Source organism: Carassius auratus, chromosome 16, assembly GCF_003368295.1.
Source record: "Carassius auratus strain Wakin chromosome 16, ASM336829v1, whole genome shotgun sequence".
NCBI lineage: Eukaryota > Metazoa > Chordata > Actinopteri > Cypriniformes > Cyprinidae > Carassius > Carassius auratus.
Window position 1 is genome coordinate 13,771,551 of NC_039258.1, and position 22,510 is coordinate 13,794,060.

A 22,510-nucleotide genomic window follows, 5' to 3' on the forward strand; every position below is an offset into this window, starting at 1 on the left:
AAGTTTAAAATGCACGCGTTATCTCCACCAAATAATATGTAGTTGTACTGGGTTGTACATAATAATTACCTCAAATGATATATAGGGAATTTGAATAATTAATCAGGAATGTTATTAATATATATATCTCATGTGACAGTTACATTAAAATTATTAAGATGAAAAATAGCTCAATTGCATATATCAATCACTCATTACAAGGCACTATAATAGACATTTCATTGACTCAATGTGAGAGGTTCAGAGGCAATCATGAATATATATTGGTTTTTAATAATTGAACTAATAATACATATCAAACTACAAATCACACAGAGTAAATACGCGTATGACAATACAGACAGTAAACTTTGTACAAGACATAACGGAATCCAAATGAGGGAGATAGAGAGAGAGAGAATGAATGAGAGAGAAAGGAGGAAGAGAGAGGAGAGAGAGAGAGAGAGAGTGTGATTACAGAATAAGCTGAGTTATGCAAACTCAAACAGTAACCCTTGAAAGACAACAACGAATCAAATCATAGACAAACTTTAAGCAGCATTTAAATCTCCATAGAGAATGATACTTGCACGTGTCTCTTGTGATGCTTTGTGCGCTGGAGCAGCGTGAGCGTGGTCTTTGTGGCTAGGCGTGTTCTCTCGTGTCTTCCAGGGCTGCTGCGGAATCACACGGTATTTGAAAGGTCCAACAAAGCAATGTTTCAGAGTTCATCTTCCTCGTGTGGAGAGGCGAATAGGTGAATAAACTTCGTAAGGAAAAGAAACGAAAACAAAAGAGATAAAAGCTCCCGAAGGAGCCATAAGAACGGCTGTCCTCTCAGCCGCCGTGCTGAGAGAGACGACGATAGGAGAGCGGGCCAAGGTCGCGCAGAGGGACGAGCAGAAGTGCGGAAGCGAAGAGCAGAAGCTATATAAGAGAGGGAGAGAGAGGAACTTCCTGGGTCAGCTCTTATGGCTTGAAATGGTTCACGCCTCTGTTCGCGTGAACATCCAATGAACGTCCGCGATCTGAAGCGGGAAAAAGTTCCTTTGTCTCTGGGGAAACACCCACTCTAATAAATTCTGGCTTATGAGATTTCAGCAGTGATATTCTAGCAAGTTCGTAATTCCAGATTAATACATTTCACACACCTTTCATACAGGTGGATAGTTGGGTCACAACATGATAATTCCAAAAACACCAAACAGCACATATATAACTGATAGAAACACAACGTTACAATCATTTGCAGAATTACACACATTTAAAGATTAACACACGATAAAATTGTGGATACTCCAATTTTTGATTATGGAAAACATCTAATGCACCATAAAGCAATACTTAATACATTTAGAATACATTGAGAAGAGGTAATAGTCTAGGATATATTGAGAAAAAGGTGCCAGTGGGCTGGCTTTTCCTGTCCTGTTTCCCAGTGGGATCATAAAGTTTTATGAGCTGCTAAGGGGGTAGGGTTACAACCCCTGGTTCTATTTGAGAACATTAAAATTAGGAGAAACTTTTCCAATTTACAAGTTAGCAAATTATAATCCTTGTATAACAAGGATTAACCATTTTATGCAACGCACGCAACATATTCAAAATACATATTATAAAGGACTTACATACAGAGCTTAAAGAAAAGTTTGTGTGTGTGTTTAGGAATGTGGGGACTCACGTGACTCTGGAATTTATTGTCTTAAATAATTTAAATCCAGCCAGGCTGGCGCCAGGCCAGGCATTTAGTTTACAAAGGTTTTATTTTATATGACTGAATTCAAAATCTACAAGTGTTAGGTTTGCATTGTTTTAGATTCAACGAACCGTGATTCATTAGTTCAGAACCCCCGAATCAATGACCTGCCTATTCGTTACAGTTGCAATAATCTAGGCGAAAGGTGACCAGGGTGTGAACCAAAATTTCATCACTGTTGGGGGAGAGAGCTGGGCATAAGTGAGAGATGTTACGTAAATGGAAATATGCTGACCGAGTGATGTTATTAATGTGGGACTGAAATGACAGAGTGCTATCTACAGTAGGATGACACCCAGACTCTTAACCCAAGGGGAAGGGGAACACAGATGAATTATCGATGAAGATGAAGAAATCATTTATTTTTGAGAGGATGGATTTGGTGCCAATAAGGAAAAGTTCAGTTTTGTCACTGTTGACCTTGAGAAAGTTTAGAGAGAACCAAAATCTGCTTTCCTGAAGGCAATTTGATAGAGCGGTGGGAGGGAGGGATGGATGTATTAGGTTTGGTAGATAGGTAGAGCTGGGTGTCATATGCATAGGAATTAAACTGGATGTTATGTTTACAAAAAAATATTGACAAGAGGGAGAAGATTGAAAATAAACAAAAGGGGTCCAAGGACAGAGCCTAGGGGAACACCAGAGGAAAGGGGGGCAGAGTGGGATCTTGATGTTTTAAGTTTTACAAACTGAGTATGACCAGAGATATAGGATTTAAACAAGTGCAGGGGTGTATCAGTTAATCCAAGGTAAGCTAATCGATCGATGAGGATGGTGTGGGAAATGGTATCAAAAGCCGCACTCAGGTCCAGCAGGATAAGGAATGTTTGTAATCCAGAGTCAGCAGCCATGAGGAGGTCATTGGTTATTTTAACAAGAGCTGTTTCGGTGCAATGAAGGGGACGGAAACCTGATTGGAACTTTTCATAAAGACTATTTTGGGTAAGGTGGTCAAGAATCGAGGAAGCAACAGATTTTTCAAGAATTTTTGGAAAGGAAGGGGAGGTTGGAAATTAGATTAAATTAAATTGTTGCTGGGGTCAGCTCAAGGTTTCTTAAGAATGAGGGTTATTTTAGGTGATTTAAGTGATGACGGAACAATACCAATGATAAGCGAGGAATGGCTAATTGCAGTTATAAGAGAGGTCAGGGAGTGAATTCACATTTAAACAATATATTCGGGAGAGGATCAAGTTGACAAGTTGATGGTTTAGATTTGCAAACAAGGTTGGTTATTTCAGCAGCAGAGTTAAGGGTAAAGGCAGAAAAATATGACAAGCAGATATTTAAAATTAAGAGGATAGTTTGAAAGTAGAGTTCTAAAGGGGACAACTGTTGATGAATAAATGTATAAAATGTCATAATAGAATTACAGAAGTCAGTGGTAGCGAATCAGGTGGAGTGTTTTATGCACCAGTGGAAAAAGTGTTTGAGAATTACTAGAGCCCGAACTGATTAAATATGTATAGTATTTGGACTTTGCAGTGGAAAGATAATCTTTTTTGTTTTTGTTTTGCAGGCTATTACCGCCAGTTTGTAGAAGGATTCTCTAATGGGTGGTCACCGACCACAGAAACCAGCAGAGCAGAATTTTACAAGTATGTGGACAGCCCAGTGTACTTGTTAGGGCATAAGTGTACTGTTTTTACTGACAACAACCCTCTTAGTCACTTGGCTTCCGCTAATCTTGGGGCGATGGAACAGCGTTGGGCGTCCCAGCTTTCAGCTTTTGACTTTGAGGTGCGTTGTCATTCTGGGAGGAGCAATCGCGCAGCTGATGCCCTTTCCAGGCAGCCTCCACTAAATGGTGGGGAGATGCTTGGAGTACTCCCGTTTACCTCAGTTCCTGGCTCGGTAAGGCAGGCAGCAGAGGCAGAGTTGGCCTCAGTGGCTACCAAACCCCTGGCTACTCAATCTGTTGTGACCACTCTTCCTGGTTGTCCATTGGCGGACATTAAGAGTTTGCAAAAGGCTGATCCGGTGATTGGGAAAATACTGCCATTTTGGAGGCGTGGAGTGTTTCCTAGTTTTCAAGAGCGTCAGCTGCTATCGAAAGACACGGGGACTTTTCTTCGACAATGGGAGCATTTGGTTGAAAGGAAGGTGTTTTGTATTGTCGTGTTTTCCGCCCAGATGGGAGGGAGGAGATCCTTCAGCTGATTTTGCTTTCTGTTTTAAAAGAGAAGGTGTTAACAGGGTTGCATCAGGAACATGGACACCAAGGGGTTGAGCGCACCACCGAATTGGTACGGCAGAGGTGCTATTGGCCAGGAATGGCGAAGGACGTGGCTTGCTGGTGCCGAGAGTGTGAGTGGTGTCAGCTCGGTAAGGATGTACAGCCAGGTGCCTCTAGCTTTTTGGGACACTTGCTGGCATCTAGGCCTAATGAAATCTTGGCCATTGATTTTACCATGCTTGAGCCTTCTAGTTCAGGCATGGAGAACGTTTTGGTGATGACCGATATCTTTACCAAGTACACCTTGGCGGTTCCCACACGGGATCAACGTGCAGAAACTGTTGTACGAATATTGGTGATTGCATACACTCTGACCAGGGCCGAAATTTTTAATCTACATTGATTCAACAGCTTTGTGACCTGTATAAGGTCCAGAGGTCTCGCACAACACCCTACCATCCGGCAGGTAACGACCAGTGTGAGAGATTTAATAGGACACTACACAATCTATTGTGCACGTTGTCCCCATCCCGCATGTCTTGCCTCCCCCAGGTCTTATTTAGTTATAACATTACTATCCACCAGGCCACCAGTGAATCACCCCACTTCTTAATGTTATGTCTACCAGTTGATTTTCTGCTGGGTAGGACTCGAGAGCCAGCTGTGACTAACATTCATGAGTGGGTGTTGGAACACCAGACCAGATTGCATGTTGCTTTTGAGGGAGCTCAAGAGCAGTTACGGGTTGCAGCAGATCGCAGAAAAGCCCGTTATGGTCTGCATGTTCGTGAGGCACCATTATTGAGCCTATCACAGCTAAAGGTGGAGCATATATACCTGCTTTGTAATGAATCATGTCACGGAGCTTCCTTGTTTTCCAGTTCTGCATGCTGAGTGGCAGGTGGGAAATTTGTGTGTTTGGTCCCTCGTATGGCATGTAGAAGATCGAGTGCTGTTTTCCCATGGCTGACATTCTTAGAGACTCCACAGGTAGGAGCGCGGTTGTTTTATAGTGTGTAATCTTTCTTATAGGGCAGTGGGTAAATCAAAATGCCCTCTGTTACATTTACAGTGTTTGCATTGATTTCACACGTTGAACTGCCATGACTGGATTCCTTGTGTACCCCAAATGTGCAGAATAGCAGTGGAGGATTCCGTTGCGGGGGTTACCTGTCATTCGCCCGTGGATCACAGAGCGCTGCTGTTTTGCTGCTGTCTTAACTAGATCTCAAACGAAAGGATTTGCGTCTATTTCATCCCACTCTGGCTGCGGCCGAATGAGAAACTGTTAGTGTTTTAATTTTGTATGTAGGTCGACAAGAGGAATATCACCACTCTCCAGTTGGGGCGAGCGTGTGGTGGGCGCGCACGCATGTGTGTGTGTGTGTGTGTGTGTGTGTGTGTGTGTGTGTGTGTGTGTGTGTAGCCTACCCGTGCGGGTGTGTGTGTGTGTTGGTTGGTAAATGTATTGGTTTCTTTCAAATGTTTATTGTTAATTTTGTAGTCTCGTTTTTTACAGTGAATTGTGTATTTAATTCTATGTATGTGATTGTTTGATTTCATTCTGGGTTGAGTATCCAAGAGTAAAGGGGTGGGGCTTGATGTGGGGATTTTTTTGTGTGTATGGGCACCAGTGTGTAAAGGTGATGCTAACTTTATGGTTTTGGTTTTCTTGTGTTACTTACTGAGTGCTGTGGTGCTCATTGAGTCCCTCCCCCCTGCTGGCTACACTCAGTCCTGTTGTCTTATTTTTGAGTGTTACCCTTTCGAAATATTATTATTTTGTATTGATGTGTGTGTGAGAGAGTGCTATTTAGCCCTGTGGTGTCATTTTGAATATTTTCATTGTATGATCTGTCTTGAACTCTATTATAATTGTTTCCTTTAATAAAAAGTATTTATTCATCCATGTCTCTCGTCCTATTGGGGGAATAAATCTGTGCAGCCTATCATAGGTTGGTTTTCCTGGGTTGAGCATTCCCAGGTGGCGTAGTCATTGCACTAGATCTTTAGTTATTCCTCTGCACGCCACATTACTATGAAAGTCAGTGGGGTGCAAAAGCTGCTTGGTTCCTCAAAATTCTTCAAAATATCTTATTTTGTGTTTAACATAAGAAAGAACATGATAAAGGTTTAGAACAACATGAGGGTGAGTAAATAATGACAACTGTGAAACTGTTTCCTCCTTTGTGAACAAATGCACTAAACAAGCTAGATGTTACAAAAATGACACTGACTTTGGTACAGTTGTAATTAAAGTAGTTTTCATGACAAAAAAAGTGTTTATGTTCAACATAACCTTAATTAAGCATGAAAATCTGAATAACGTAATAAAAGTATACATATGAGGCATTTGAGAAGTAAAATAAATAAATGATCAAAGTTTTTAATATAATCTTCATATAACAAAGCAAAAGTATTGAAAGTTGTTTATTTTTAAGGAAAGTAAACCCATACAAAAAAGTGTTGTTGAAAAATTTATATAATGTTGATCGTACAGTATTTTCATGTAGTGGTAAATGCTGTAAGCTTGAAACATAAAATAGGCTAAAAAAAATCAAACAAATAAAATTATACGTTTTTTTTTTTTTTTTTTTTTTTTAGTTTTTTTTGTTTAAGTAATAGACATGAGAAGCTATAGTCTATAAAAAAATCAGAACAGATCAAACAAGTTTGTGTAGCTTTTTCTTTAATCCTGGCAGAAAAAAAGTAAAGGGGGTTGAACTGAACTAATATGTTCTTAAGCTGTTACACTGGTGTCACTGGTGTAGTAGACAGCCCAGTGAGCCCCAACGGAGGTGATGCCATTTCCATTCTGACGACCACTAAGAAAACGTAGCTCACTTCCATCATGGGTTGGGTAGAAGTTAAATGAGTTTCCATAAGTCTGCCCCACTTTTAAAGAGCGGCCTTGACTAGTGACAAACATAATCTCATAGATGTAGCCATTGTAATATTTTCCAGAAACCTGAATGATGGATTCATTGTCACGAAGTGACATCTCCAATGGATTGCCATAGCTTGTACAAACCGGAGTTGTCCAGTTACCATCATAACGCAGCTGTATTCTAAACAGATATTTGATGACAGTGTTTGAAAACATGGCAACAGAATAACATGCAAAAGAATTAGAACACACAATGTAAATTACTTTTCAATATCAGTAGTGAACTGGTTAACTTACCCACGAATGTACGAATTACTGTATTCCCAGACTCTGATAACAGTGATCCGACCATCATATGCAGTGGAATATTCAGTCCCACTGCCATCCCCAACAGCCGTAGAGTAGGAGTAGTAATCCGGTAAAGCTAAAAGAGGAAATAACAGCTCTTGAGTCTCTTAAAATAAACCTTTCAAAAGTAGATTTAAAGAAACAGCTCTTGGGTCTCTTAAAATAAACCTTTCAAAAGTAGATTTAAAGAAAGACATTACAGTCTAGGTTCCCAAACATACAATGTCAAATAGTCACTGTATTTAAGTGAGTAACAAATGTCAGGTGTTAAGATACATGGTGTATTTTTACATGTTCCCGAATTTCTATCATGAATCTCAATATTATAATTTTTTTTTTAAACAGTCATTTATTTGCAACATTGTTTTGCATGTTTGATAATGTACCACAGTCTGGTGAGCAATACTCACGCAGTGCCATGCCCAATGTAACTCCAGAAAGAATCAGGAAAAGATGCAACATTTTGTAAAAAGTTCCGGTTCTGCTCACACCAGTAATCTAGGAACACAATAGATGAGGTATTCACTCATGAAACAGTAAACCTATTGCTTTAGATAGTAGTTTCCATCATCTAACTGCTTTACATATTGACAAAATATATCTAACTGTGATCAGTGTTTTCACATGTACCTACGCACATGAAGATGATAAAAGAAAAATCACAGGAATTTGAGCAATATAAAGTCATTACCTGCTGTAACACTTGATGTGGTTGAAATTTGAGTCTGGTTTGCTGACTAAACCTACTTGAATTTATATGCTCCTGCAGTCAAGCCTCTTCTATTGGACAAGCATTGTCATGTTTCCGTCCCCACCTCAGCAGGAATGTTTTGGAACGTAAGTTTTGGTCCAGGTGCAAAGAATGCTTAGAAGTGTGTGTGTGCATGTGCGATGTGCGTGTGCGTGAGTGTGTGTGTTTGTGTGTGTGAGATGTGAGATATTATTATTATTATTATTATCTTAAAACGTTTTACTTCAAGATTAAACATACAAAAAATACACAAAATAAAAACAATAGGAATAAGGGTTATATAGGGTTATACAACACAATATTACTTTTATTCCATTTGTTTAAAACAATGTAAGAAGTTTTTATAGTTTATGGGGTAGCCTAATACTGAAACTCTACAAACAGAAAACCATTAATAAATGTGTCCATGATTAAAAAAAAAGTTTTTTTTATATTAAACTTTTTTTTCTATTTGAATTATTTTAAAATGTAAAAATAATTTAAGGGTAAGGAAGCACTGCTTTGAAATGTTTCCATGATCTAGCATTGTGCACTGTAAAAGTTTTCTTAATGAAAGACAAATATTTTATATTAGATGTGTCCTATTTTAAAGTCTACAGTGCTTATTCAGAGTTGACAAACCACATGACATTGATCACGAGACATGAAACACCTCACTGTGGCCCGCAGCCAGATTATTGTGATAGTAGTTGGTTCTGGAATAAATCTGTCATGACAATTTACTCACAATCAGTATGTGAGTATGTGAGCGAAGCGGTGTGATATTGATTGGAGCGAGGAGTGGATTTAATAAAAGTCAGATAGTGTCCTAGTTTTCACTCGCTCTTAAGAGCGCTCCACCACCACTCTATCAGTACAATTAATGCCAACAGCCCGTAATATGACTGCATATTTAGCAAGAATTCACATGTTAAAGATATTTAATCAAATCAGAAATAATGTGAAGGCCATCATGATGGACATGAGCAGGAAGTTCTCAATGAATTTGTTCCTTCTCGTTACTGAATATTTTTAGCTGAAAGCATGATTTAATCAAGTACTGCAATAATTATTCACACGCAATCGCTCTCTCAATAATGCATTCATACAAATGTAATTTTACAGTGAGCCACGAGTCTCCTATCTCCTCCGTGGGACTCGAGACTGGTGACTGGAGAAGGTGTCGCTTTTTTCAAAATTATTCCACCTGCCTCGCTCTGTTCCCATGGCTCTCGGCCCGGCCCAGCTCGACTATAATTGATAATTATATTATATTTAATAGGGCTATATTTTTATATTTATTGTTATGCTTATTTCCCCTTTGTGTATTGCTTACCTAATTAACTTTCTGCGATGATTGTTTTCATTTACAAATTAAACTAGTGAATTATTCATTTGTAATTCTAGTATTTAGTGTTATAGGGTTAGGGTATTAGAATTATTGTTAAATGTATCCTCTAAATTGCACTTCCAGTAAAAGTTATTTATTGGCATGTTGGGCTTTTACAGTCTAGGCTATTATTTACAAAACTCTTCAGGGCTGCGTTTCCCAAAAGCATCGGTAAAACTAGCAGCAACTCTGAACTAATGTGAACAAAGAACGCTTCTGTGCGCTGGCGTCCTCCCACAGGTTAAGGGATTTTAAACAAATACTGTTAATACATATGAAGTTAAAGTGTTAGTTCACCCAATAATCAAAATTATTAGTCATTAATAACTCACCCCCATGTCGCTTCAAACCCGTAAGACCTCTGTTTATCTTTGGAACACAGTTTAAGATATTTCAGATTTAGTCCGAGAGCTCTCAGTCCCTCCATTGAAACTGTGTGCATAGTATACTGTCCATGTCCAGAAAGGTAAGAAAAACATCATCAAAGTAGTCCATGTGACATCAGAGGGTCAGTTAGAATTTTTTGAATCATCGAAAATACATTTTGGTACAAAAATAACAAAAACTACGACTTTATTCAACATTGTCTTCTCTTCCGTGTCTGTTGTGAGCGAGTTCAAAACACAACAGTTCAATTATATCCGGTTTGCGAATGAATCACTCGATGTAACCAGGTCTGCCCCCCAGCAGAGTCGGAGCGGAGCTGCTCTCTGACAACATCTCCAGGACACTTCGCTCCATGTGACTAGTAAGACAATTCTCAAATAACTATTATGATGAGTTTGTTCCACCCGCTTAAATGATAAAAGTACTTGTGCTGTACAATCTATTAAGACTGTGTCTGTTCCCCGAATAGTGAGGTCAAAATATTAATTTAATGTAGGATCTAGAAAATATATTATCGTGAAACCTGGCTAAAAACCAATTATTATTTTGGTCTAAATGAGTCTACTCCACCAAACTACTGTTATAAGCATGAGCCCCGTCAGACTGGTCGTGGCGGAGGTGTTGCAACAATATATAGTGATATTCTCAATTTCACCCAGAGAACAGGATACATGTTTAACTCATTCAAAATGCTTCTGCTTAATGTTACACTGTCAGACATGCAAAAGAAATCTAATGTATCTCTTGTTCTGGCTACTGTGTATAGACCACCAGGGCCATATACAGAATTATTAAAAGAATTTGCAGATTTCCTCTCAGATCATTTGGTTACAGTTGATAAGGCGCTAATCATGGGAGATTTTAATATTCAGGTTGATAATTCAAATGATGCATTAGTACCTGTGTTTACTGACCTAATAAACTCTTTTGGAGTCAAGCAAAATGTCACCGGGCCCACTCATCATTTTAATCAGACACTAGACTTAATTATATCGCATGGAATCGATCTTACTGATCTAGATATCGTACCCCAAAGTGATGATGTTACAGACCATTTATTTTGATTGTGCATGCTGCGTATAACTGATATTAACTATATGTCTCAGCGTTACCGTCTGGGCAGAACTATTGTTCCAGCCACCAAAGACAGATTCGCAAATAACCTGCCTGATCTATCTCAACTGCTATTTGTACCCAAAAATACACATCAAATAGACGAAATAACTGGCAACATGGGCACAATTTTCTCTAATACATTAACGTACTGTGCCATGGTATAACATTAATACTCTCTCTCTCAAGAAAGAGACTATTGTAGTCTTGAATGCAAATGGAGAAAAACGTCTCGCCTTTCAGTCAGATTTGTGACAGAGCGAAGAGTTACAAAAAAGAATGTTAGGGCAAAATAAATGTATATAATTGTATGTTTGTAGTTTATTTAGAATATATTTAATTATCCCACAACATAATTTAATATCCACTTGAGAGTGCAGTTAAACAGTTTATTAGGAACAATCAAAGCTGACTTTCAAACTGAATTTTTTGCATCATTACTCCAGTCATACAATCCTTCAGAAATCCTTTTAACAATCTTATTTTCTACAACAACAAAAGAAAACATTTATTGTTATTATTATTATTATTATTATTATTATTATTATTATTATTATTATTATTATTATTATTATTATTAATGTTGAAAAGAGCTGAGAATATTTTTTCAGGTTTTTTTTACCGGGGATAAATTGAAAGAACAGCATTGTTTGTTACATTTGTTAGACTTACATTTATTAGTTACATTTATATTATTTACATCAAGCTTTTGCATGGTATAGTATTGTATATTGTTACTGAAACTTCATAATATTTCACTTGATTATACATTTAGTCAGGAATTATAGTTTGGAAAATCTAACTAGTAAAATGTTTACATGTTATGTGAAAACTAGTACAAGTATAATAATAATAAAATGAATAATTATTATTATTAAGTATATAAATAAATAAAAAGAGACTTCCTCGTGTTTATGATCTCTACTGAATAAAGTGCTTCTTTCTTTTTTTTTCTGAGGAAATCCAAATCTCAAATCCTCAACCACATCACATCTTTTTGGGGTGAATTATGTCTTATTCCTCTCATGGCGAAGCAAACAGTAAAATAAAATAAAAACTTGAAGAACAGTCTCGCTGCGTTGTGTTCTGTTGTGTGGGCGTATTCAAGCTGCGCGCTTCAGTGAAACATTAGAATCTGAATAGCGCGGGGGCGTGGTCGCATTAGAAGATAATGAAGGGAGACGTTAAAAAATTTACATCACTGAGTTACAGTTTATTTTAATGACGTGTTTGTACATTACGATCAGCGCAGACAGCACACCTTGTTTGTTATCTTTATTCTATAAGTGCACAAAGTTTTGTTGTTATTATATCTGTATACAAATAAAAGTAGAACCTTTACAGATTCGATTGATGTATTGCTCTTATCTGTACAATCAAACCTGAAAGTGTAATTTAAGTTCTTTTCGGGGTTATCAGGAGAAAATGCCGCATAACACGTATATGTGTTAATCGACTTAAGAGGGTTTATTATATCCTACTGGCTACCGAAGAGGTATTCTTCCCTCTAATGAGGCAGAGAATAGCAGGCCTCTCTTTAATTAAGTAGCTGGTAATAGCATTGAAGGATATGCTACCCAGCGGAAGAACTGCAAGAACAAGCAGCAAGGACCGAAATTGTCCTTGTTCCATTCCTTTAAAAGAGAAAGATAATGTTATTGAGATGTCCTTAATGTAGCCTTTGCTAGGAGAGGGGTATTCTCCCCTCTAAAACGGAAGGGAGAGAATAGCAAGTCCCCTCTTGATTTAAGTAGCAGGGGTTTTCATCCCCTGCTGTAGGATGAACAGCAGTCCCCTGCAGCTATAGCGGCAAATGGTGTTCTCTCCCTTTCTTCTGAGGGGAGTTTATCCCTTGCTTGAGGGATAGAACAGCGGTCCCCTACAGGTATTGCGGCAAGGGGTGATCTCCCTAGCGGGAGAAAATAGCGGCCCCCTTTTTTTATCACCTTCTCATTCTCCCTCTCCATTTAAGTTTTTTTTTTTCTCATCTCCTTCTCATTCTCATTCAAGTTTTTTTTTTTTTTTTTTTTTACATAGCAGCGAGGGTGTTCTCTCTAGCTGGAGAAAACAGCAGTCCCTTTCCTTTTCTACATCCTCATTCTTCTCATTCTCCATTTTCTTTTTTTCATTTTCCTCATTCTTCTCATCCTCCTCCTCATTCTTCTTATCCTCCATCTCCTTATTCATTTCAATCTCATCCTCCTCCTCATTCTTTTCATTCTCCATCTCCTTCTCCGTTTCCTTCTTCTCATCCTTCTCTTCATTCTCCTCCTTTCCTTGTGGTCAGTGTCGTTTTATATTATTTATTTATTATTAAATATATGTAGTATGAAATATCCACTGGTTATAACCAACACTTCTTTATTTAGCTGTAGATCAGTGGTCTCCAACCTTTTTAGTGCCAAGGACCAGTTTAATGTCAGACAATATTTTCACGGACTGGACTTTAAAGTGTGACGGATAAATACAACAAAATAAAATGATACAACTGGCATAAAAACTGTGGTATATTGTACATATAATAATAAACATGAATCCACTGTGTATTCGTATGCAACTTTATTAGCAGCGTCCTCCTAACATCGTGCCAACAACATAACATGAATAATATATAATGAGCCAGAACATCATGAATCCATTTTCCAAATCGTGTTTTTGATCCTGAATCACTATGGTACACCTATAATAAGTGTTTATTTTCTGTCTATTTTAGTCTGGTTTAGTCCAGTCCAGTGACGTATGATCTGAACATGACTGTAGCATTCAATGCCATGTGTGATTAATTATAATGCCAATAATACCTACCCTGATGCTAGGCGATCCTGCATAAGATTGTGTGCATGCGGTCTTAGATGTAGTTTAACTGAGCAGGGAATTTTTGTTTGCCTTATATGCTCAAGCGCACGCTCTGCCGTGGATAACAAACAAAGTAGACTTTCTCTTTATTGGAGGCATGCATTATATAGAGCACTCTACAGTCAGAGGCGCAGCTTGAGCAGAGCTGCTTATAAAATGAACCATGGTTACCCATACCCAGGCACGTATTTAAATCCAAGCATTTATATAACTAACCTTGAAAACACTGCATTAATTTCCAGCATTTACAAGGATTCAAACACCCATACTATGTCCCTGTACAATGGCGAATGTGACGAGTATGAAGCCTTGACCGTTTGATCAGGTTCGCTCTCAGTCAGCGGAGGCTCACAAGTGGAGCCAGCAAAAGCATGAATCCCTCCTATGCAACGGCAGGACTAGCAGAAGATGCTGGACAATATATAAACCTCACAAGCAAGCAGTCCCATATCTTGATAACTTTAAGCAAAGACCTTCTTAGTGTGTGGAGTGGGGTGGGATCGCCTACGGAAATAGGAGTAGTGAAGGGTGCTCTTTTAAACAGCTGAAGATCAGCGTGCACCTGTAAAGCAGTACGCCATATTGTCAGAACTCTAATTTAGGCAACAGCATAAGCCATTGTTGGATACGTTTTAGCATTGATACGAGCAAAATGTTCAGTCTGTACATTTAGTATCAAGCACTTGATCGATACACTAGTTTGAGCAACAGCAGATCACTGATTTAAACCCAGTGTGTTGGAGTAGTCGGATAAGTTTGATGAAAGCATCCCCAATAGATGAGCCTGAAGCAGCAGCCCGTTCATATCGACAGCCTTGGCCAAAAATGATTGAGGCTTGTGGGTATATTGAACTGGTAGTGTTACCGGTGTGGTAATATAAAAGTATGCCTTGCAAAATAACTGAACAATAGCTTTTACAATAAGCACTGTCTGAAGCATGTTCGCCAAAATAGCACTAGGCAATCAAAAGAAATAACTTTGCTTAGCTTCGTGAAGATGTCCAGAGATTAATTAAAGTTGAAATTGCCAGTTGTTCGTGGATGCTTTGAGTTTGTTGAATCTATAGCTTCTTCCAGTGGGAAGCAGATCTCGTGTAAAGTTGTGAGTTGGTTGTATTAGTACACTCTGACGATGAATCGCATGCAAAGTATCTATATCAAGTGCTCGCTCATATCAATTCAGTCCATTTCTTGACAAAAAACACAGCGAATTCACAGCGAGTGTTGAACTTAGGCAAAAATCTGGGGAGATACTCTGTAGGAATCCTGCCAAAACCTGATTTAACACTTCCTGTTGAGATAGTTTCACCGTCTAATCGTTCCTGAGCGAGCGATAGCTCTCGCGAGCAGTTTGAGCCTTGCGAGCCGTTGAGCATACTTACTGAGCAGTGGTGCCACATATACATGTCCTGTGTCTGATAGGAGAGTGGTAGTGATAGGAGCGATTTGACAGCTGACCGCATCAGCTGGTCACAGCCTATGCCTCCGTGGCATGAGTGAACTAACGCTGCGCTCAATTTTAGGTTTAGGTTTAGTAGAATAAGCTGACATGTACTTGCAACATTACTTATAGTAAATAGAATGTCTATTGGGGAACCATCAAAATAAAGTGTTAGCAGATATTCAATAGACAGCCTCTAATGACTGGTAGTTGACATGTAGTTGCAGTTATATTTAGTAGAATGTCTAAATTGGACTATCAAATTAAAGTGTAACCCAATTTACTTTAGAAACCAGTTCATGAATTTCCTGAAACCTGATTACAGCATTAAGTCAAGCCATCAGTAGAGAGTTCCATCAAAACAACAGACTGTTTAAAGAACACAATATATAATATGTGGAAAAGGTAAGAAACATATAAAAGTTATGGCAGTTTGGAATGTTATTTACTGCACAAACTTGATTGCGACGTGGGGTGGGGTTGAGAGACATGGGAATGGAACAAGGCCAGTGGAGTAAATGACAATGAGCAATAAGGTTCATGTTCATTAACATTAGTTCATTCACCAGGCATTAAGAACAAACAATTAACAATGTTTGGTAAATGGTTGGCTGATGCTGTACTGTTATTTTACTAATTAAATAATTATACAAATTATATACTTTTACTAATGTTCCTTCCTGCAACCAAGCATGACAGTGACATTGATCATGAGCCTGACCTGACTTCGTTTTTTCTTTTTCAACCACAAACCCGTTCCCGTTCTCAATTAGTAAAAATAGATAATCTTAAATCGAAATTATTAGATTTATCAACTGGTGTTCCACAAGGGTCCATACTGGGCCCAATTCTTTTTAGCTTGTATATTAATGATTTACCTAAGGAGTGTGAACAATGTAATATTCTAATGTATGCTGATGATACAATCATTTTTACACATGGTAAAAATGCAGAAGAGGTTGCAAAAAAGTTGACAGACGTTATGGTAAAAGTTACATCCTGGCTAAATCAGAGTTCCCTAACTGTCGGTCACTACGAGTTATGTCGACCGACAAATGGGGTCTCACTTGGGAGGCCAATCATCTCTGATTTTAAGAGAAAACGCCAATGAAAATTGGCTAGTGGATTAACACACCTGAGCCACTCCCGTGCCGACGGGTATAAATAGGGCGACAGGTGCATCCACTCATTAGATTTTTGCTTCGGAGCCGAGTAGCTGATGAGAAGAAGTCGCTACAAAGCCATCATCTTTGTTTTTGTAAAGCTGTTCCTGGTCGGTGTGACGGCGCGTTACAGTGGTGTCCCTGCGAATGGCGATTCCCCTGGGCGCTTCGGCTAAAAGAGACAGTTTTCTAAAAGAGCAAATCACGGATGATTCGCGTCTTTTTCAAGATGCCGTTTCATCCGTGTCCTTCTGGATGCGGTCGTTTCCTGTCTTCGGTTGACGGTCACGAGCGTTGTCTGCAGTGTCTGGGCGTCCCACACGCTGAGGCTGCGCTTGTGGATGATTCATGCGTCTATTGTGGGCGTATGAACATGGCAGCGCTGCTGTCGCATCTCTCACTCCTCAAGGGGAGTGCAGCAGACCCCTCTGTCGCCACCCGTCCCGGTCTCTCTGGCTCGAGCAGAGGGCCGCCTGCTGGCGCTCTGGGAGATCTGAGGATTACAGTGAGAGCTTCTCCGCCGGGTCACGCCCCACGGACCTCTCACTCCTCCCGCAGCGCCTGTCCCGTGCAGCTGCCGATTGATTCTGCTGGGCCGTCTCACAGTGGTCCCAGCGTGTCTTTCGGTGCGCCGCCCGAAGACCAGATGTCGATTGCTGCATCGGGTGATGGGTTATCGACCTCTAGGGATGAGGGTTCGGCGGGGATGCCCCCCTCGGGTGTTGTCGCTGCTGCCGAATCTGACTTGGAGTTGTCGGCCATGCTTGCCCGGGCAGCCGTGAGTATCGGGCTGGAGGTGACTACACCGCCCAGTCCCGAGCCCTTGCGGCTGGATGATTGATTTCTCGGCGCGGGACGCGGCTCACAACCTCGTTCTGCTCCGGTGCCTTTCTTCCCAGAGGTGCATGAAGAGGTGACAAAGTCATGGACGGCCCCTTTCACGGCCAGAAGCCACTCGTCTCCCTCTTCCATCCTCACCACCCTCGACGGCGGGGTAGCCAGGGGGTACGTAGAGGGTTCCCCAGGTGGAGAGGGCGGTTGCGATGCACCTGTGCCCGCAAAACGCCGCCACTTGGAGGAATCATCCGCGTCTCCCGTCCAAGGCCTGTAAGCTGTCGGCCGCACTTGCTGCCAAGGCTTACAGTGCTGCGGGCCAAGCTGCCTCTGCCCTGCATGCCATGGCCATCCTGCAGGTACACCAAGCCAAGGCACTCAAAGCAATGCACGAGGGTGGTACCGGCCCGGGGTTGATGCAGGAGCTGCACACGGCGACTGACTTCGCCTTACGGGCGACGAAGGTCACGGCGCGGTCCCTCGGGAAGGCGATGTCCACGCTGGTGGTCCAGGAGCGGCATCTCTGGCTGAACCTGGCTGAGATGAGGGACATGGACAAAGCTCGCTTACTCGATGCTCCCATCTCCCAGGCAGGCCTGTTCGGCGACACTGTCGAGGACTTTGCCCAGCAGTTCTCGGCGGTACAGAAGCAGACTGAGGCCATCCAGCACATCCTGCCCCGACGTGTCTCTCCGGCTGCCACCGTTCTGTCGCGGGTAGCGCCTCAGCCTGCTCGTCGCCGTGGGCGCCCCCCTGCGTCCCCCACACCAGCTCCGCCCCGTGCTGAGAGTTCTTCGAGGCCGGCGCGTCGAGCCCCGCGCAGGAGAGCGGCGCCCCCCATGTCACTCCCGGCTGCGAAGTCCTCGAGGAAGTCGACTAAGCGGCCCTGACACGGGCGACTCGGAGATGCGGAAAACTGCTCTTCAGGAGATGGCGAAGACAGCGCCACTCCTTCCCCCGGAGGAGGGCCGGGTGGAGAATCTTGAGTTTCTGTTTTGTTCTGTTCCGCCACTGGTCGAACGGCCAGTGGCACCCACATTTTCAATAAAAAGCAAATTCTCCTTCCTCCGAGTTGCAAGGCTCGTGGGCTGACAATGAGCGACGCACAGCTTCCTCACTCTCACCCACGACGCCCCCTTTCACCAGTGGGAACACAGGGAGTGTGGTTGTGATGACCCAGGACGCAGTGCCTTCTGGGCCTTCTGGCACGACTCCCCATCGCTGCACCACTGCGGGTATGTCGACTGTCCCTTTGGTGCCACTTGTACGGAGTCTGGGAGCGTGGCTTGCGCTGCCCAACCCGTCACGCTGGCTCATCCGGACGGTCCGACTCGGCTATGCGATTCAGTTCGCCCGGCGACCCCCCAAGTTCAATGGCGTGCTCGAGACTTCGGTGGCAGTCCAGGACGCCCCTGTCTTGCGCGAGGAGATTTCTGTCCTGCTGGCGAAGGATGCAATCGAGCCGGTCCCTCCAGCCGAGATGAGGACGGGGTTTTACAGCCCTTACTTCATCGTGCCCAAGAAAAGCGGTGGCCTTCGACCTATTCTGGATCTGCGAGTCTTGAATCGGGCCCTACACAAGCTCCCGTTCAGGATGTTGACGCAGAAATGCATTATCAAATGTGTCCAGCCCCAGGACTGGTTTGCAGCGATCGACCTGAAAGACGCATACTTTCATGTCTCTATGCTCCCTCGTCACAGACCGTTTCTGCGCTTTGCTTTCGAGGGTCAGGCATGGCAGTACAAGGTCCTCCCCTTCGGGCTCTCCCTGTCCCCCCGTGTCTTCACGAAGGTTGCGGAGGGCGCCCTTGCCCCACTCTTGGAAGTGGGCATCAGGATCCTCAACTATCTCGATGACTGGCTCATTATGGCCCGGTCCCGAGAAGAGTTGTGCGATCACAGGGACTTCGTGCTCCGGCACCTCAGTCAGTTGGGGCTTCAGGTCAACCGGGAGAAGAGCAAGCTCTCCCCTGTGCACAGAATCTCTTATCTCGGTGTGGAGTTAGACTCGGTGAGTATGACGGCACGTCTCACCAGCGAGCGTGCCCAGTCAGTGCTGAACTGCCTGAGTTCCTTCAGAGGCAGGACAGTGGTACCACTGAAACACTTTCAAAGGCTCCTGGGGCATATGGCATCCGCAGCCGCAGTCACGCCGCTCGGGTTGCTTCATATGAGACCACTTCAGCACTGGTTACACTCCGAGTCCTGAGATGGGCATGGCGCCGCGGTACACATCGTGTGACCGTCACACTGATGTGTCGCCGCCTATTCAGCCCTTGGTTGGACCCTGCTTTTCTACCGGCCGGCGTGCCCTTAGAACAAGTGTCCCGGCACGTTGTTGTCACAACAGATGCGGTTTCGTCCGCTAGTGCTGGACAAGCACGTGTTGGTCTGCACGGACAACACTGCGGCTGTTTCGTACATCAACCGACAGGGCGGTCTACGATCACGTCGCATGTCTCAACTCGCCTGCCATCTCCTCCTCTGGAGTCAGACGTGGCTCAAGTCGCTGCGCGCTGTCCACATCCCGGGGGAGCTCAATCGTGCAGCCGACGCGCTCTCACGACAGCTCACTTTCCCCGGGGAATGGCGACTCCATCCCCAGACGGTCCAGCTGATCTGGAGTCGATTCGGGGAAGCCCAGGTAGACCTGTTTGCTTCCCACGAGTCCTCCCACTGCCAGCTGTACTATTCCCTGTCCCAGGCCCCCCTGGGCACAGATGGACTGGCACACAGCTGGCCTCGGGCTTTACGCACGTATGCGTTTCCCCCAGTGAGCCTGCTCGCACAGACTCTGTGCAAGGTCAGGGCTGTTGGTTGCGCCTTACTGGCCCACCCGGACCTGGTTTTCGGAACTCATGCTCCTCGTGACAGCCACTCCCTGGCGCATCCCCCTGAGGAGAGACCTTCTCTCTCAGGGGCTTGGCACCATTTGGCACCCGCGTCCAGATCTCTGGAACCTCCACGTGTGGCTTCTAGACGGGACGCGGCAGACCTAAGTGATCTGCCCCCAGCGGTGGTAGAAACTATCACTCAGGCTAGAGACCCTTCTACGAGGCAGGCCTATGCTCTGAAGTGGAGTCTGTTCACGAATTGGTGTTCTTCTCACCGAGAAGACCCCCGGAGATGCCCGGTCAGAGTCGTGCTTTCTTTCCTGCAAGAAAGGCTGGAGCATGGGCTGTCACCCTCCACCCTGAAGGTGTATGTGGCTGCCATTGCAGCCCATCACGATGCAGTGGACGGCCGGTCCCTGGGGAGGCATGACCTGATCGTTAGGTTCCTGAGGAGTGCCAGAAGATTACATCCTCCTAGGACACCCCTGATTCCCTCCTGGGACCTCTCTATTGTCCTGGCGGGACTTCAGAGGGGTCCCTTTGAGCCGCTGGATTCGGTCGAGCTGAAGTTCCTGTCTCTTAAGACAGCGCTCCTGATCGCGCTCACTTCCATCAAGAGGGTCGGGGACCTCCAAGCATTTTCGGTAAGTGAAGAGTGCCGGCCTACTCTCACGTTGTCCTGAGACCCCGGCCTGGATACGTGCCCAAGGTTCCCACCACTCCCTTCCGAGACCAGGTGGTGAACCTGCAAGCGCTGCCCTTGGAGGAGGCAGATCCAGCCTTGTCGTTGCTGTGTCCCGTAAGAGCGCTTCGCATATACGTGACCGCACCCAGAGCTTTAGAAGCTCTGAGCAGCTCCTGGTCTGCTTTGGAGGTCAGCAGAAGGGGAAGGCTGTCTCTAAGCAGAGGTTGGCCCACTGGATAGTGGACGCCATCGCCTTGGCTTACCATTCCCAAGGCGAGCTGTGCCCCCTGGGGGTGAGGGCCCACTCCACATGGAGTGTGGCCTCCTCCCATGCGTTGGCGCACGGCGCCTCTCTGGCAGACATCTGTCGAGCTGCCGGCTGGGCGACACCTAACACCTTTGCGAGGTTTTACAACCTCCGTGTAGAGCCAGTTTCTTCCCGTGTGTTGGGTAACAGGTAATTGGCGGGAAGGGCTGGCTGGGTGTCTCGCTTGCTGTGCCATTCCCCCTAACACGGGGATGTGAGCGCCTTCTTCTCCCAGTAGAGTTCCCCGGTTGGCGTACCCAGGTCGAGCATCCTCCAGCACCCTCGGCGTCGGACTTGGCGGAGCAGTCCGTCGCCAGGCCCAGTACTGGCGTTAGCATGCCCGGAGCTGGTCAGCCCCTGTACTGGGCTAGGATTCCATATGGCTGGGTTCCCTACGGGTAATCCCATATGTGTATTCTTCCTCGGTAAGGTTTCCCTCTTGGCAAACCCGTGTCTTCCCTTGACAGACCGTTCTGTCAGTCTCTTCTGGCAGCCGTTCCATCCCTACTCCAAGGTAGGACCTGCCTCAGAGACCCTTTCCTTGTGTAGTACTGCCCCCTGGGTCAGTCCATATCGGTATATCCACATGTCACCTCCCTACGGGTAGGATGTGGTCTCCGTAGCGACCTTTCCTAAGCTGAAAGAACAAATAGGGAAGATTTGAAGCAATCTTTCACTGAAGGTTGAAATCCTTTCCATTTACTTTATGTGGGCGGAACAGCAGCATGGCCTTCTCCAGCAGCGATGTACTCACCCTTTGGCCCCTTCGGTACCAAGGTCAGTGAATTTGCGCTGGGGCTTTGGGAAGGTTACAACCTTAAGCGCAGCTTTTGTGGCACGCCAGGGCTTGTCAACAATTGTAGCGCCACAGGGTTGTGACGAGGTTCAGGTTGTGGCGTTTTCCATAGGACCCCATTTGTCGGTCGACATAACTCGTAGTGACCGACAGATAGGGAACGTCTCGGTTACGTACGTAACCCTCGTTCCCTGATGGAGGGAACGGAGACGTTATGTCCCCATGCCACAACCTTGAACCATTCGCTGTTGCCGGGACACGTTCTCGGCTCCTCAGCGTAAAACCTAATGAGTGGATGCACCTGTCGCCCTATTTATACCTGTCAGCACGGGAGTGGCTCAGGTGTGTTAATCCACTAGCCAATTTTCATTGGCGTTTTCTCTTAAAATCAGAGATGATTGGCCTTCCAAGTGAGACCCCATTTGTCGGTCGACATAACGTCTCCGTTCCCTCCATCAGGGAACGAGGGTTACGTACGTAACCGAGATGTTTTCTGAGGATAAATGTGTCAAAAACATTCTGTATGTTCTTTTCCAAAGGACATAGGCCTGATACAAAGCAGGACATTTTTATTTCAGGAGAAAGATTACAGGTCGTTTCAGAATGTAAATATCTAGGGGTACATCAGGACTCCTGTCTTGGTTTTAAAACTCACATAGAAAAAGTTTGCAAAAAGATTAAATTTAACTTGGTTAACTTTAGTTTTTTTTAGAAATTGTTTATCAAATGAGGCAGCAAAGATATATTTCCAATATTCTAATCAACTTTAAAAATGTTTGTTTAGTTTATAAGATCATGCATGGTTTGGCTCCTCCTCCTTTGAATGAT

At 43.7% G+C, this 22,510-nt stretch overlaps 1 protein-coding gene across 1 annotated transcript; it reads right to left on the minus strand.

Annotated features, from left to right (window-relative positions):
- Nucleotides 1-6,528: 6,528 nt before the first annotated feature.
- Nucleotides 6,529-7,876, minus strand: LOC113116827 (zymogen granule membrane protein 16). Its single transcript, XM_026285149.1, has 4 exons — nucleotides 7,838-7,876; nucleotides 7,557-7,644; nucleotides 7,096-7,222; nucleotides 6,529-6,979 (listed from the first exon to the last, which is right to left on the minus strand). The coding sequence occupies exons 2-4, from the start codon at nucleotides 7,606-7,608 to the stop codon at nucleotides 6,652-6,654; spliced, it is 507 nt and encodes a 168-aa protein (XP_026140934.1). The 5' UTR covers nucleotides 7,609-7,644; nucleotides 7,838-7,876; the 3' UTR covers nucleotides 6,529-6,651.
- Nucleotides 7,877-22,510: the final 14,634 nt, after the last annotated feature.

Bases quoted from the DNA above. Each gene is read 5' to 3' on its own strand.
- LOC113116827 (XM_026285149.1), bottom strand. From the start codon at position 7,608: ATGTTGCATCTTTTCCTGATTCTTTCTGGAGTTACATTGGGCATGGCA. The intron at 7,223-7,556 runs GTGAGTATTGCT...TTCCTCTTTTAG, and splicing joins TACATTGGGCATGGCACTGC to CTTTACCGGATTACTACTCC. The intron at 6,980-7,095 runs GTAAGTTAACCA...ATATCTGTTTAG, and splicing joins AGTAATTCGTACATTCGTGG to AATACAGCTGCGTTATGATG.